The following is a 17,830-nucleotide window of genomic DNA, read 5'->3' as shown; positions in this document are numbered from 1 at the left end:
TCAATGAAGATCAAAGATGATTATGTGAGATGCGGAGGATGGTGGTGGAAGTGCTTGTTATGCCATAGGCCAAAAGGCTGTAATTGTTAATGAAGCGGCTGGTTATGGATTTAACCATGAGTCGGGTGGCTGGTTATGGATTTAACCGTGAGCCGGAATGGCTGTGTATGATATGAATATTGGCTGGTTCTGGACTGAACCGTGAGCCGGATGGCTGATATGGATGTTGATCCATGGATGAGAATTCATGCATGTTTATGCTGAATTGTTGATAATTGTGATTTGCACTTCCACTATCTGAGATACGAGTTTCCCTGGGTAGTAGCAGTGGCTAGCCACCACGTGCTCCAGGTTGAGACTTGATACTCTGTTGACCCTATGTCGTAAGTGTGGCCGGGCACTGACAAACCCCAATTTGACGGTTTATCTTGTATTGAATTTAGGGGATTTTATCACCTTTTACCCACATTTATTCAATGAAATAGCATGGTTTTGTATATTCTCCTTTAATTGTGCTTAAGAGTGAAAACATGCTTTTTAGGTCTTAAAATAGCTAAATCTAATTCTCCTTGATTCCATTAGATGCCTTGATATGTTTGTTAAGTGATTTAAGGTTTAGGAGGCAAAGATTGGATCAAGGGAATGAAGAAAGAAGCATGAAAAGTTGGAGAACTCATGAAGAAATGAAAGAACCGGAAAGCTGTCAAGCCGACCTCTTCGCACTTAAACGACCATAACTTGAGCTACAGAGGTCCAAATGATGCGGTTCCAGTTGGGTTAGAAAGCTAACATCCGGGGCTTCGAAACGATATAAGATTTGCCATAGTTGCATTGCGCATAGGGGCGCGCACGCGCACGGTACGCGGACGCACCGATGGTGGCACATGACCCACTTAATGCAACACGTGGCCAGCGATTTTAGAAGCCTTGTGGGCCCAATCCAACTCATTTCTGATGCTATTTAAGCCAAGGATTGAAGGGGAATCAACATACTTTTCATACACTTCACACTTTAGATGTTAGTTACCATTAGTTTTAGTTTAGATCTAGAAGTTAGTTTCTAGAGAGAGAAGCTCTCACTTCTCTCTAGAATTAGGATTAGGATTAGGATTAGTTCTTAGATCTAGGTTTTAATCTTTGCTTTCTTCTACTTCTACATTTCAATTCTTTGTTGTTAGATTCATCTTCTTCTACTCTTTTGTTGTAATTTCCTTTATATTGTTCTTGCATTTTGTTGTAGATCTACTTTTGTTCCTTCCATTTTCTTTCAATTCAATAAGAGGTAATTCATAATAATTGTTCTTCTTTGCCTTTCTATTATTGATCTCTTGCCTTTATAGTTAGATTTCTCTTTAATTCTTGCAATTTATGTTGTTTACTTGTATTGCACTCTATGTGTTTGTTGAAATGCCTCTTCTAGATATAGTGTAGATTTTGTTCCTCTTGGCCTAGGTAGAGTAATTAGTGACACTTGAGTTATCTAATTCCTTTGTTGATTGATAATTGGAGAGATTGCTAATTGGTTTGGAGTGCACTCAAGCTAGTCTTTCCTTGGGAGTTGGCTAGAACTTGTGGCTCAAGTCAATTCATCCACTTGACTTTTCTTTATTTAGTAAGGGTTAACTAAGTGGTAGCAATGAACAATTCTCATCACAATTGAGAAGGATAACTAGGATAGAACTTCTAGTTCTCATACCTTGCCAAGAGCCTTTTATAGTTGTTAGTTTATTTTCATTGCCATTTACTTTCATGTCTCTTATCCAAAACCCCAAAACAACTCAAACCAATAACAAGACACTTTATTGTAATTCCTAGGGAGAACGACCCGAGGTCCAATACTTCGGTTTATAAATATAGGGGTTTGTTTTAGTGACAAACAACTTTTTGAATGAAAGGATTATTGATTGGTTTAGAAACTATACTTGCAACGAGAATTCATTTGTGAAATTTTATACCATCAAAAATCCAATCGTCAAAATGGCACCGTTGCCGGGGAATTGCAATGGTGTTATGTTATTGGTTATTGTATATATGTGAATAGTGTGAATATGTTTGCTTTTGTTAGCTCTTACTAGTTTTAGGATTTAATTTTCTTGCTTCTTATTTGATTTTGTTTTCATTTTCTCTTGCCATCATGAATTCTCACTTTGGCTATGAGTGTGATTACAACTATGTTGTAGGTGATGAGAACTTCAATGAAGAGATGCATCAAGGATGGAACAATCAAAGGTGGGAGGAGCCATATGCATATGATCAATCTTCATGGCAACAACCTCCACCAATGCACTATGAAGAAGAACCATTCTATGATACATATCAATCCAATGGCTATGGTGAATCTCCTTGTGACTTTCAAGAACCACCACCATATGCCTATGAACCATATCCTCAACATAACTCCCAACCACACTCACAAGCCCCTTCTTACCAACCACCTTCATATGACCCTAACCCATATCCATCCTACCAACAACCATATGAACCATATGAACCACATATAGAGCCACCACCATTCCAACATCAATATTTTCAAGAGCCACCCCCTCCATATTATTACCAAGATGAACCACCTCCAATATACGAAAATTTTCAACCACAAGATGAACACTACTTTCCACCACAACCTCCCATGGAAGAATACTCATATCCATTGATCCAAGAGCCACATGATCCTAATCACATTATCCAAGAGGAACAAGAGTCAAGGGATCATCTCAAGGAAGCATTGGAGCAATTTCAAGCAACCATGGAGTGTGTTGTGCAACAAGTGGAAAGAATGGAAAGCATTGAACTACCACAACTCTACCAAGAAGAACTACCTTCCTACTATGAACCCTTCCCCCAAAATGATGAATCCTTCCACCAACCCCAATCTCTAATGGATGAAACCCTTGGTGTTCTTGTTCAAGGGCAAGAAGAGATGAAAAGGGATGTGCAAAATTTCATGGCCGCCTTGGATGCGGTAACAAATCAATTAGCCTCCCAATGCTTGAACACTCAAGGAACTCCCATGGCTACATGTGGAGAATCAAATGAAGAACATAGCATGAAGGAGAGATTGGAAACTCCGATGGGAAATGAAGGAAGTTGCTTTGTATTGGAACAATTGGAGGAAGCTTTAATTGTTGAAAACAAGGAAGAAGTGGTAGAAGACTTAGGAGATGCGGAGCCTCCATGGGAACATAGAGTTGATGAAAACCCCTTCAAGATGATCGAAATTGATGCTAGGGAGGAAAGTGCACACCTTCCAAGGCATATTCCATATGAAGACTTGGATGTGATAGAGCAAGGATTGAGTTCCCTTGGTGATGAAGATCAAGCATCAAGTCTTAGTGGTGAAGAATCCTTTGAGCATGAAGAACCTTCTCCGGTTGGATTTGAAAGCGTTGAGGAGGTAAATTTTTCTCACCCTCCCTATTATGATTTGAGTAAAGGAAAAGGTTTAGATAAAATTGTTAAACAAAGGATTGAGATTAAGAGATCTTGTGAAGAGGTGGAAGTCCCTAGAAATAGAAAAATGAGGGTTGGCTATGCTTTGCCAAGATCTTTGGAAGCATCTTTGCCTAGGTTGCCATCTACACCTTCACTTGAGTGGGTAAAATTCATTTCTATTAGCTTTATTGTCCCACTTGAGTATGGCTTGCTTCAAACGGATGGTCAACTTAGGATGCTTTGTGGGATGAAGCGTAAGCGAAAGATGTTTCGTGGTTGGCGTTGCAAATCAAGGCTCATTTTGGTTGATACTTCAAAAGTTGAATACAAAGGTGGGAATAGTGCTCAAATAGATGGGTCTAGGAGGATTGTTGGGCACTTCATAGAGAATTCACCTTACTCACCACCCGGTTGGACTAATAATGATGATCAACCTCAAGACGGGTGTGAAAACAAAGTGTGGGACCCCGGATCACAAGAAGATGATCAACTTTGGGAGCCCCAAGCTTGTGAAGAACTCCATCAACACTTGGCTCAATCCGTGAGAAATCTTGGGGCACAATGGAGAACCAAGCATTGGTGGGAGTTCCAAGATGAATACAAGCACAAGCCACCTTGATAAGAACCTCCCCATAAGTCCAACTTAAGGACAATAAATAAAAGTGCTAGGTGGGAGACACCCCACCATGGTAAACTCTCTCCATACTCTTTTAGTTTTGTTAATAAGTGAATTGAGTTGCCATTATAGGTAGATTCTCATTTTCATTTTTATCTTTTGTAAATATTGGTAGAATTAGTTTAATTTCTTGTTTTTATTGTTTTATTGAGTTTAGTTAGTAGTATAGTATGTTGAATAAGGTTTTAGGGTGTTTTGGTAGCTGTTTGGAGGATTGAAAAGCTTGGATTGGTGTAAGAACTTAGAAAAATATTTTTTGAAAAACAGAACACCATCCACGCATGCGCGCACATGACGCGTACACGTACCTGAGCATTTTTTTCGACCACCCACGCGGACGCGCACTGTACGCGTACGCGTGGATGCAAAAATTCTACTCCAGCCAAAAACCCGAGAGTTAGGCCTGCACTGTGCGAACATTGGGCCTAAGGCATAAGTCTATGCACGCGTGCGCGCACTTGGCGCGTACGCGCACATGATCTTAAATTGGCATGCACGCGCACGCGCACTGTGCGCGCGCGCGTCGATTGCACAATCTGCACCCCCGGTACTTTTACCCGAGAGTTGTGCCAGACTTGGGCCGACATTATGCCTCCGGCCTAACTCGATGCACGCGTGCGCGCACCTGGCGCGTACGCGTCCTTCAACCAATATGCACATCGACGCGTAAGCACGCATGACGCGCACGCGTCGGTAAAAAAAAAAAAAAAAAGAGTTTTTTTTTTCTCCCCTTCCATTTTCTTTTGCTTATCACATTCGCATACTTCCACTCTTCCCATTTTCATTTAGTTTTTGTAGCATGTTTTCGTTTTTTTTAGCCATTTTAATAATGGTGTTGCATCTTTCACTCAATTGTTGAGAATTTCTTGCATTTGTTTTGGTGCTTCATGACTTGTTACATTAATTGTAATATTTGTCAACACATAAGATTAGTGCTTTAGTCCTTCCTAATTCATTACCCATTATTTTTTTTTATTGTACCGCTTTATCATTGAATTAGGATAGAATCAAATGCTTTCATGCGTGTCACTAATCTTGTTTGTGTCAATCCTTATTTGATCTTGATGCTCCATATACTCTCCATGCTTTAACTTTACTCTTGCATCAAGTATTAGTTGATATGCCCTTTACTTAAATTGTTTTCTTACTCACATGTTGTAGCTACCATGTAGTAGAGAACCATACTCTTATTTGGCATTAGCCCCCGCCTATGTTCTAATTGCTTTGATGTCTTTGTTATAGGCTTAATTTTCTTTCTTTTTCTCTCCTTCTAGGTTGGCCACCAAGATGGAAAGGAATGAGAAAGCTTCTAAATGGGGCAACAAACAAGTCATCCGCACAACCTTTTGAAGGAGCTCATCAATTGTAGCAACCCGTCCACCTTGCTCTTCTTTGCATGCACCGAGGACGGTGCAATCTTCAAGTGTGGGGAGGTCGTCCGACCGATCTCCATGGGTAACAATTTCCTTTTCAACACCAAATTAGCTATTGCATTGCATGATAGGTTGCATGTTAGTTAGAATTTGTACATATTTTACTACTTCCTTCTTATTAGGACTACTTGGTTAAAGTGATGAATTCTTTTCCGAGAAACCGTTTTAGGGCAACCTACCAATTTGAAAATTTTTGTTGAACTTGCTTGAAAGAATATATTTTGGAACATGGTTTTTGAGCTAAGAACACAAGCAAGTGAGATTTGAGCCTAATGGTGTGGTTACATCTTATAACCACTTATTTTCCTTCTTGTGTGCATTATTCTCTTCCTATGATTGTAATCTTCGATTTGTTTGATTCTTTATGTCCATTATTTTGTGTATTCATGCATTTATATGATTGAGGCCATCATTTCATTAGCTCACTTACCCAAATAGCCTACCTTTTACTCTCCATTGTAACCAATTTTGAGCCTACGATTAACCTACTTTGTTCTTTAATTTAGCACATTACAAGCCTTAAAGCGGAAAACAATAAAAGTCTTTATTTGGATCTTTGATTAGCTTAGGCTAGTGTATGTGAGTATCGTTCAAGTGTGGGAACTTTGGGACATTGGTTGGGATAAAAGGGTGTTTGTGTTTTGTATTTTTTTTTATATTGGGGAATTGGGTACATACTCATGTATTGATTAAATGTATAGACCTTATGCATTGATGTTCTTATGTATAGTTTGAAAAAAAAAATGAAAAAAAAAAGAAATAAAAGTGAAAAAGAAAAAAAAAGAAAAAAAAAAGAAAGAAAAAGAAAAACAATAAAAAGGGGACAAAATGCCCCAAAGTGAAGCTCAAACAATAAAGAATCAATGCATATGGAATGTGAATCAAAAAAGGAAATGCATGAGTATGTGAAAAAGTGAGGAATGAGTAGTTAGATTAGTACTTAATTGTATAGGTTATTATATAGGTTAGGTGGAAAAGTTTAAGTTAATCAAAGATTCAAATCCTAAGTCCACTAGCCATATATGATCCTACCTTGACCCTAGCCCCATTACAACCTAAAGAAAAGACCTCATGATACATGTATGCATGCATTGAATAATTGTTGATTGTTAGAAGATAAACAAATCTTGGAAAGCATGATTAGGGGAGAATTGAGAGAATCAACCCCAAACACCGAGCGACTAGAGTGCAAACACTTCCGATGAGGGTTCGATGCTCAATTCCTTGATTCCCGGCTTTCATGAGCGTTCTTCTTGCAAGTCTATTTGAACTTCAATTTTTATATTTGAATTGGTAAGGATTCATGAATCGTTATATGATCTTGACCCTACTTGTGCAAGTATGACTTGGAGGATTGATTTATTTTTAACCAAGTAGGTACAACCATTTTGCATCTAGTTGCATTCATGTAGATAGGATGCATATAGATAGGTTACATTGAATAAATGTTGATGCCATTTGCTTTCTCTTGGCTTAAGCATGAGGACATGCTTGGTTTAAGTGTGGGGAGGTTGACAAACCCCAATTTGACGGTTTATCTTGTATTGAATTTAGGGGATTTTATCACCTTTTACCCACATTTATTCAATGAAACAGCATGGTTTTGTATATTCTCCTTTAATTGTGCTTAAGAGTGAAAACATGCTTTTTAGGTCTTAAAATAGCTAAATCTAATTCTCCTTGATTCCATTAGATGCCTTGATATGTTTGTTAAGTGATTTAAGGTTTAGGAGGCAAAGATTGGATCAAGGGAATGAAGAAAGAAGCATGAAAAGTTGGAGAACTCATGAAGAAATGAAAGAATCGGAAAGCTGTCAAGCCGACCTCTTCACACTTAAACGACCATAACTTGAGCTACAAAGGTCCAAATGATGCGGTTCCAGTTGGGTTAGAAAGCTAACATCCGGGGCTTCGAAACGATATAAGATTTGCCATAGTTGCATTGCGCATAGGGGCGCGCACGCGCACGGTACGCGGACGCGCCGATGGTGGCACATGACCCACTTAATGCAACACGTGGCCAGCGATTTTAGAAGCCTTGTGGGCCCAATCCAACTCATTTCTGATGCTATTTAAGCCAAGGATTGAAGGGGAATCAACATACTTTTCATACACTTCACACTTTAGATGTTAGTTACCATTAGTTTTAGTTTAGATCTAGAAGTTAGTTTCTAGAGAGAGAAGCTCTCACTTCTCCCTAGAATTAGGATTAGGATTAGGATTAGTTCTTAGATCTAGGTTTTAATCTTTGCTTTCTTCTACTTCTACATTTCAATTCTTTGTTGTTAGATTCATCTTCTTCTACTCTTTTGTTGTAATTTCCTTTATATTGTTCTTGCATTTTGTTGTAGATCTACTTTTGTTCCTTCCATTTTCTTTCAATTCAATAAGAGGTAATTCATAATAATTGTTCTTCTTTGCCTTTCTATTATTGATCTCTTGCCTTTATAGTTAGATTTCTCTTTAATTCTTGCAATTTATGTTGTTTACTTGTATTGCACTCTATGTGTTTGTTGAAATGCCTCTTCTAGATATAGTGTAGATTTTGTTCCTCTTGGCCTAGGTAGAGTAATTAGTGACACTTGAGTTATCTAATTCCTTTGTTGATTGATAATTGGAGAGATTGCTAATTGGTTTGGAGTGCACTCAAGCTAGTCTTTCCTTGGGAGTTGGCTAGAACTTGTGGCTCAAGTCAATTCATCCACTTGACTTTCCTTTATTTAGTAAGGGTTAACTAAGTGGTAGCAATGAACAATTCTCATCACAATTGAGAAGGATAACTAGGATAGAACTTCTAGTTCTCATACCTTGCCAAGAGCCTTTTATAGTTGTTAGTTTATTTTCATTGCCATTTACTTTCATGTCTCTTATCCAAAACCCCAAAACAACTCAAACCAATAACAAGACACTTTATTGTAATTCCTAGGGAGAACGACCCGAGGTCCAATACTTCGGTTTATAAATATAGGGGTTTGTTTTAGTGACAAACAACTTTTTGAATGAAAGGATTATTGATTGGTTTAGAAACTATACTTGCAACGAGAATTCATTTGTGAAATTCTATACCATCAAAAATCCAATCGTCAGGCACTGTGAAAGACCTGGATGAGCTCGCCCCCGTAAATATTCACCAGTGAGGGTGATGGATATAGATCATGATTATGATCAAGTTTATAACGAGTATAACTCGAGTTGGGGATGCGTGACAGAGGGACAGTCCAATGGTTAGCGACCAGGACTTGTCGGGTTGGCTCTATAACCGACAAGATGATATCATCAGCCACTAGGGACAGGCATTCATCATATGCATACTATGTGAATTGTTTGAGATTGCCTACTTGACGGCATACTATTTGCTAATTGTCTAACTGCCTTAATTGTTCCTATTTGTATATTTCTTGTTTGATATAACTGTGTTTGCTACATTATATCCTGCTGGTGGTTGGGAGGTTTGAAGGAATTGCAAAGGGAAGTATTAGTTAGACTGAAGAATCTTTAGTCAGATGCCCTTATATGGTTTAGCTTGTTTATAAGCTTTGATATTATCTGGAGGAAGTACTAGGATTGCCTTTGGCTTTCCTCTATTATTATGTATTATATATGTGGAAGCTGTTACCATGCTGGGGACCTCTGGTTCTCACCCATGCGGATTTTGTGGTTTTCAGATGCAGGACGTGAGGTTTCCCGTTGAGGCATGCTGGAGACTTCTAGATTTGCGAAGATCCTTTGTTCTCGGGACTATGTTTTGGTTTATATATTTTGCTTAGATACTTTTATCTCCACTAAATAATACAAACTGTGATGACTCCTCTTATGGGAGATTTTGGAGAATAGGTTTCTGTATTTGTGTCCCTTTGGGGTTTTCCTTATTTTATCATATGTATATATTGCTATGCTCGGACCGGTTATTTTCGCAGCCGGATCTTGAGTCTTGATATTCCTGTTTTTGACACTCCTTTGTATATATATAATCTCGCGTTGGTTATCCTTGTTCGTTACGTTATCGATCGGAGTGTTGCGCTTTCGAGTTGCGATTTTTGTTTACCCCTTTTTCTACAAAGGCTCCTAGTTATAATCAATCATTCATACTACTATACGTACTAAATTTTTATTTTAGAGGTCGTAATACCTTGCCATCTCTGAATTATAACTTAAGCATAAGATTCTGTATGGTAGGGTGTTACACTTTTAGTTGAATGTTTCTTTTTATTGTATATGGATGTTTTTCGATATAAAATTTTTTTAGGTAAATTTCTACACAAATATACCAAGCATTCCTCACAAGGGAAGTGCATCAAATTGGGCGGATACTGCTATGATCAATGGAGAATAAAAGATTTGATCACTTGTCAAACCAATGTCTTTAACACATGTAATGACATCACCGTTTGAGACACTTTTGATACATTTTGAGATTTTTCTTGAATTACAGTTGTAGGCAACTTAAATGTTTATGCAAAAATGTAATTGGATGACGTTACATGTTTCTTTTGTTAAACAAATAGATGTTTCTTTTTATAATAAATGGATTATTATTCTTGTATTACTTTTGGTCATGATGAATTCCTATATTTACAGTGTTGTAAATTGTATAGATAAGTTGAATGAATATTATGATTTCTTTCATTGCATCTTAGCATGATGACAAATTTATGGTTATTTATGTAGGATAAACTTTTTTGATTTTTCATTCACGTGGCTTCTATTAAAGTAACATCTAGTATGAAAAAGAAACATCTTAGTGCTTGACAGAAGTAACATCTATTTAGATCTTTGCAAAAATAATTAGATACCTAACATAAGTTACTTGTATTTATTCTTGACTGCAGAGATGATTCAATTGATAGTAAATACAAGTATCACAAAAGAAGAAAAAAATATTTGTATTTATCCTGTTGCTTGTTTAACAAAATTTAAGAGAAAAAAAAAGAAAAAAAAAAGCAACAACAATATCCGATTTTCAGACTTAAAGATATATTATGCCAAACATTAGTACCTTAAATAGACAGAGTAATTTACAAACTCTACACAAATAACATTCTATTTTTGTATTTCTTGTTTGAACATCTTAAATTTCTTAGTCGGGTCCAAAAAGTCCTTCTTCTGAGTTTTGAAATTATCATCCAAATCAAGAAAATAAAAGCCAAAAGATTGACTAAAATTAAAAGAAAAAAGAAATGATTTCTTCATGCTATACTTGGCTTCTAGTATCTAAATAAAAGGGTTTTCTTTATTCTTCATCTTTCCTCTTGAACTCAATGAAAAATACAATCACTTCCATTGGTTTGACTTTAACACTGAAAGTACACATCCAGTCTACAATTGTTCAAACACATGCATAGAGATACAATAATTGAAACTCAAAGCCAATATGTAGAAACTCAAAAAAAATAATAAAACCAAAAAATGGACAAATTAGGAGATTCTTAGAAGTAGAAGTAGTAGATTTTTCAGTTTCAACAAGCTTCCGTAGTTTCTCTTGAAGATTCCTTACTCTATCCTCAAATTTTCGAAGTTTTCTTCATCTATATACAGTCCATAGACCAAAGCCACCATATATAACAATATAGAAAGCCCATACATAAGGGTAGATTTTTGCATGCCCTTTGATTTTGAGATACTGTTTCTGCAATAAATCTATCAAGTTCACAATAAAAGAGGAACTTGCTACTTGATCTCCAGTATTCTAGATTAGTGTGGTGGAACTTGTTGCTTGTGGCTGATTTACCATGCTTCCTGCCTGTAGTATCCAGTTACGATAATATGAAAGTTGCATAACCAATGATCCTTTTACAATGGAGCCCTGTAAAATAACATCAAAACATACACACACAACATGTAGAATCAAATAAAATTCATCTATTCACGATAAAATGCAACATCCAATTTAATTTGAAAAGAACCATCCGCCTATTAATTAAAATAAACATCCGTTTTAGTTGATAAGAAATATCTAACAAATTAGAAAAAAATTTCACCCTTGTACCATGTTTAAATAACTACACTCAAATCCAACTTCAATTCAAGCAAATTTAAACTAATTTTATTCCTAACTCCCAATCACATAAAAAAGAAACTAGCAGAATATGTCAATGCAGAATTCAACAATTCAGACAGAACCAGTAACATGCAGAACTCAGTTCAAATCATATAATCAACAAAAACCTCTACAACGATTTAAGAGATACATCCAGAAAAAAGCAACATCCGTTTACCTTTAAGAAGAACTTGAAAAATTAATTTTGGGAAACATCCATGTACAGGAACAAATGAAACATCAATCTAAGCCCAAAAGTAACAACCGCGATCATCTGAAGACCATCTCTTCACGATAAAATAATAAAATGGAACATTCAATTTAATGTGAAAAGAATTATCCGCCTATTAATTAAAATGAACATCCTCTTTACATTCAAACCCAATTTCAATTCGAAAAAATTAAACTTACTTATAACTACCCTAACCATCTACTAATCTGTTGGAGACCAATGTGGTGAATGACGAGCAGCAACGTGCAACGGAAAAGGAGGATACGTCTCGACGTGTCGTGTTGGCAGTGGCGGACTTGACGCGGCACAGTGGAAGGTTGAAAGTGGTGGCACGACGATGCGAGTTTGGGAAGATGACGAGTCTGCGGTGGCGACGTTGACCAGAGTTCGAACCAGTGGAGGAAGCCAGAGGACTTGCTATTGACAACGACAGCATCCTCGCGTGCAGTGACAACGTCGTCAAGTTGGAAAACAGAGACAACATTGAGCAGTGTTGTTGAAGATGACAAACTGACGTGAAAAAGGAAGTAAGCAACGTTTTGCCGTTTGAGAGAGGTTTATCAATGGGATAAAGAGGAAAAGGAGATGAACGACATTAGTAAAAAGAAAAGGTGAAATGGTGAAATATAAGTCTGAATTAAAATAAATTGGAAGATAATGAAAGAATAATTTTTTGTTGTGGTGGGTTTTAGATCGAGCTCAATTAACTCTATTGATTACTTAGCAGAATTGATATATATTTGGTGCTAGCATTAATTAAACTTTGTTGTAAAAAGCAGAAACAATAATTTAAGAAATAAAGGACGTGAATAACGTAACGGTAATGGTCGTGGCTAAATTAACAATAACAAACAACTACCCTAGTCCCTAGCTAAGCATTAATGTTGTGTTGCCCGCAGTGAGACAATGAGAACAAAACATAGTTGTATACTTGTATCTTTATAATTTTGTTCACACTGTTCCAAATTTCATATTTATTTAATCGACCATGTACATTAAATTAACAACTAGAATTAATCACTAATATAAAATATATATCATAAAATATAAATTTAAAATAAATTAAATTATATATATATTTAAATATAAATATATAATAATTAATTTTAATGTGTAAATAATATTTTTAATATTTAATTTATTTTTATATAAAAAATATTAAAATATATGAATAATTTTAAAAAATATCCAAAACCAAGTTAATTCGTTGGTATCTTTTATTTTGATGTTGAACTTATTTTTTAAAATAAATATTAACTTTTTAATATTTTTTGATAAATTAGTCACCAAACTTTAGGAGCCGTAACAATGATTTTCCTTTCCTTAATATTAAACTCGCCGTGACGAAAGAATGAAAGAAGGCATTAATGGAAGCAGCCAAGAAAGGCGTGAGAAGCATCCAATAAATCACAACACAATGCATGAGCCTCCGTTACAAGTTGTCGGTACCAGCCATGAAAGCATTAAGGTCCTCGCAGACATCAGACATATATTAGTACTTTTAGTTGTTCATAATATTGCAAGTCAAAACCTTACCCGTCTGCAATTATCCAATTTGCGTCTATCATCATCAACACCGACGTTAGCTCCTTAAATAAATAAGTACCTTACCACTAATCTACACTCTAATTTAATTTAATTTATTTATTATTAATTACTGCTTCCGAAACCCTTAATTTATTATTATGAATTAAATCGCCCCTCTGAATTTCCGTGTATTGACTTTATCGTTTGCACCAACTTTGTATAAAGATAATGTGCCTCTAATACACTACAGCTACATCGTCAATCTCCATGGATAATGAAATTGAGGTTCCTGCACATTTTCTCTGCCCAATATCCCTTCAACTCATGAGAGACCCTGTAATCGTTTGCAGCGGTATCACTTACGACAGAGAGAACATAGAGAAATGGTTATTCTCATGCAAAAACAAATCATGCCCGGTTACCAAACAGTCCCTAATACAACACACAGATCTTGATCTTATTCTTACTCCAAACCACACCCTACGAAGGCTCATCCAATCATGGTGCACCGTAAACGCCTCTCTCGGAATTGAGCGTATCCCTACTCCAAAACCGTCCATGGACGCATCGTCTCACATCGCCAAACTCATCTCCGAAGCGAAGCGATTCCCGGAGGCTAAGGAGAACTGCCTCGCAACACTCAGATCCATGGCGTTCTTTGAAAGGAACAAGAGCTGTTTCCAGTCTTCAGGTGCAATAGAGTTCTTAGCTACAATCATGATGAAGAACAACAATCGCGCCGAAGAAGAAGAACGAGTAGATCCATCTGAAACTGCGATAGAGATCTTGTTTCATCTTGATCTCTCGGAAAATCAGATCAAGAAGCTAATCAACAACGAGTGCCTTCAGTTTCTTGAATCGTTGCTGCAAGCATTGAAGCGTGGGAGCTGCCAATCAAGAGCGTACGCAACACTTCTTTTGAAATCGGCATTTGCGGTTTCAAATCCGATCCAGTTAATCAGCGCGAAAACCGAAATGCTGTTTGAAATCACGAGAGTGATACGCGATCGTATATCGCAGCAGGCTCATAAGGCGGCATTGAAGCTGGTGGTTGAGCTCTGTCCATGGGGAAGAAACAGAATCAAAGCGGTGGAAGCCGGCGCTGTGTCCGTGCTCGTGGAAGTGCTTCTTGATTCGACGGAAAGAAGAACGTGTGAGCTGGCGTTAATGGCATTGGATCAGCTATGCGGTTGCGCGGAAGGGCGCGCGGAGTTGGTGAAGCACGGCGCGGGAATCGCCGTGGTTTCGAAGAAAATATTGAGAGTTTCACGCGCCGCGAGTGACAGAGGAGTTAGGATATTAGCGTCGGTTTGTAGGTTCTGTGGAAGCGGGAGAGTGGTTCAAGAGATGATGCAGGTAGGAGCCGTTAACAAGCTGTGTTTGGTGCTTCAAGTTGATAGCGCTTTGAAGACCAAAGAGAGGGCTAAAGAGATTCTCAAGTTGCATTCTCAGGTTTGGAAGAATTCAACATGTATTCCTCTACCTTTGTTATCATCGTATCCATGACCATCTAATTAATCTCTTTTTTAGTTCATAACTTCATTTTTCTTCACTATAGGACTCATGAAACTATTCTATCTTGTTATATCAAGGGAAAAAAGATTTATAATTATCAATTTTTTGCACAACATTGTTCTCATACAAATTAACGACTTCGTGATTTTTCATGTTCCTACATATATACACTGATAGTGATAGATTTTGCCTCTTTATTTTTTTTCAAGTATATATGTAGCTTCTCTAATAGAGATTAAAAAAAATGGAGAGAAAATGCACCTGAAGAGGCGTTGAATATGTATACTTACTCTGCATTTGAAATGTATATATGAAATTTTTTTTTTGGTTATATTTGTTTATACTATTTTAATGGATAAACTTAAGAAATTATGATTTCTTGTTTCCATTAATTTTTTATATAAATGTAAAATTATAGATAGAAAAAGTATTTTCTTACAGAATAAGGGCAGATAAATTATATTAAATTATTATCTCTTCTTTTCTATAACCTTTTTAGGGTAAAAAACGCATATAAGCCGAGGACAGATTTTTATTACGCAATTCAGCCAAATCAAATTCTCATTCATCAATCAACCAAAACACACTATAATGTAATTTGAAGTAATAAAATTCGAATTAGATTTGTTCATAATTCGAATAGACTTAGCTCGAATTATGACCAACCATTGCGCACAAGTAGTTCGAATCAAGTTGCCACGAATTACACAATCATAGTTCGAATTTAGTCAATTCGAATTACATGCATTTCGTGACACAGGGGAAGTTCGAATAGTATCGATTCGAATTATTCTTTTTTGCATGTGTGCCACTGACGGAGGAGAGAGAGAGACTTGAAAGTGTTGAAGACGAAGGACTGAGAAGCTGATGACAAAGCAGCGCTCTGTCTCTCACCCAATGTTCTGTGTTCAATCATAAAAGCAATTAAGAGTTTACTGCGAGAGTAATTATGTATTAATTAGAATTTTTATTTAACTCTTATTATTAAAAAAAAATTAAATATTTTTATTTAATACATATAAATAAATACATTCAAAATTTAAATATTTTATATTTTTAATAAAAAATTTAAATTTATAAATTTAATATGTACTCTTAAAGTACAAAATAGATAAATCCTAAAATTTATGCTAAATTTAACAATTTCACAATTTAAAATTTTATTATAATTTTATTTTTATGTACTTAATTTATATTTTAATTTTTTATAAAATTCCAATTTTTTCTACTATAGTAATATTTCATTAGATTTATTACTCCATTTTGGAAAAGAAGACTGGTCTCTTCTAAGTTTTTATATCAAATTTTTATTTAACTCCTAATAGTTAATTTTGTTAATGAAATATTCTGTAACCAAATTTATATAATTAATGCTAAATAAAATAAATTTTGGCTATATTTTTTGTCTATCTAATAATATTAATCCCTAATATTTTTGTTAGGGTACAAATTTGCCATTGTAACTACTGGCTACTAATTTTTTATTTTATTGTAGATTTATAATTTTAATCTTTTAGTTTTGGTTGTAGGCCTTCTAATAAGTTTTAGAGTTCACATTTTTTATTTATTAAATATGATGAATAATAATATATAAAAATTAATTAAAATGGTAAATATCTTAATTTTAAATTAAAAAATATTGGTTATATATATATATATATATATATATATATATATATATATATATATATATATTGTGGTAACTATAAAATTTTGAGAATATCTAAATAGTATTACTAAAATTAAGGTCACACTTTTTTAGTTTTTAGAAACACTTTTTAATTTAAAAAAATTAAAATTATTGTCAAATAATAAAAAATATAATTTTAATTTTAATAATACTTTTTAAATATTTTTAAAATTGTGTAATCATCAAAATATATATATATATATATATATATATAATATTTTTAGAAAAATAAAATTATAAAGTAAATATCTTTTGTATCAACTATAAGATTTATATCCAACTATCCAAGTAAAAATGTGAAAAATAATGCTAACCTAATGTAACATGGAGTAATGAATCTAATGAAATATTATTAGAGTAGAAAAAATTGGGATTTTATAAAAAATTAAAATATAAATTAAGTACATAAAATATAAAATTATAATAAAATTTTAAATGGTAAAATTGTTAAATTTAGCATAAATTTTAGGATTTATCTATTTTGTACTTTAAGAGTACATATTAAATTTATAAATTTAAATTTTTTATTAAAAATATATAATATTTAAATTTTAAATGTATTTATTTATATGTATTAAATAAAAATATTTAAATTTTTTTTAATAATAAAAGTTAAATAAAAATTCTAAGTAATACGTAATTACTCTAGCAGTTAACTCTTAATTGCTTTTATGATAGAACATAGAACATTGGGTGAGAGGCAGAGCGCTGCTTTGTCATCAGCTTCTCAGTCTTTCATCTGCAACACATTTAAGTCTCTCTCTCCTCCGCCAGTGCCATACATGCAAAAAAGAGTAATTCGAATTGATACTATTCGAACTTCTCCTATGTCACGAAATGCATGTAATTCGAATTGACTAAATTCGAACTATGATTTTGTAATTCGTGGCAATTTGATTCGAATTACTTGTGCGCAATGGTTGGTCATAATTCGAGCTAAGTCGATTCGAATTATGAACAAATCTAATTCGAATTTTGTTGCTTCGAATTATATTATAGTGTGTTTTGGTTGATTGATAAATGAGAATCTGCTTTGGCTGAATTGCGTAATTAAAATCTATCATTGGTTTATATGCGTTTTTTACCCACCTTTTTATCCAAAAACACGAGGAAATGAATCCATCTTTATTATTTTCCCTTCCATTTTCTGTTCACATATCTATGTAAAATAACAATATACTATTATACTCAACTTCTTTCCTCCCTACCTTTTTATACACTTTCCTTTCCTCCCTAATTTATTTTTCTTCGTATAAATAATTAAATATCGCTTATTTCATTTTTTTTT

General features: G+C 34.8%; 1 protein-coding gene across 1 annotated transcript; it reads left to right on the top strand.

Annotated features, from left to right (window-relative positions):
- Positions 1–13,604: 13,604 nt before the first annotated feature.
- LOC130946532 (E3 ubiquitin-protein ligase PUB23-like) lies at positions 13,605–15,126 on the top strand. The gene has a single exon (XM_057875299.1). The coding sequence runs from the start codon at positions 13,605–13,607 to the stop codon at positions 14,841–14,843; it is 1,239 nt and encodes a 412-aa protein (XP_057731282.1). The 3' UTR covers positions 14,844–15,126.
- The last annotated feature ends 2,704 nt before the right edge of the window (positions 15,127–17,830 follow it).

Source organism: Arachis stenosperma, chromosome 8 (genome assembly GCF_014773155.1).
Source record: "Arachis stenosperma cultivar V10309 chromosome 8, arast.V10309.gnm1.PFL2, whole genome shotgun sequence".
Lineage (NCBI taxonomy): Eukaryota > Viridiplantae > Streptophyta > Magnoliopsida > Fabales > Fabaceae > Arachis > Arachis stenosperma.
Note: the sequence above shows the minus strand (reverse complement) of the source record. Positions and strands in the feature narration are given on the sequence as shown.

What these genes read in the sequence shown, in the direction of transcription:
- LOC130946532 (XM_057875299.1), top strand. Translation starts at nt 13,605, where the DNA reads ATGGATAATGAAATTGAGGTTCCTGCACATTTTCTCTGCCCAATATCC.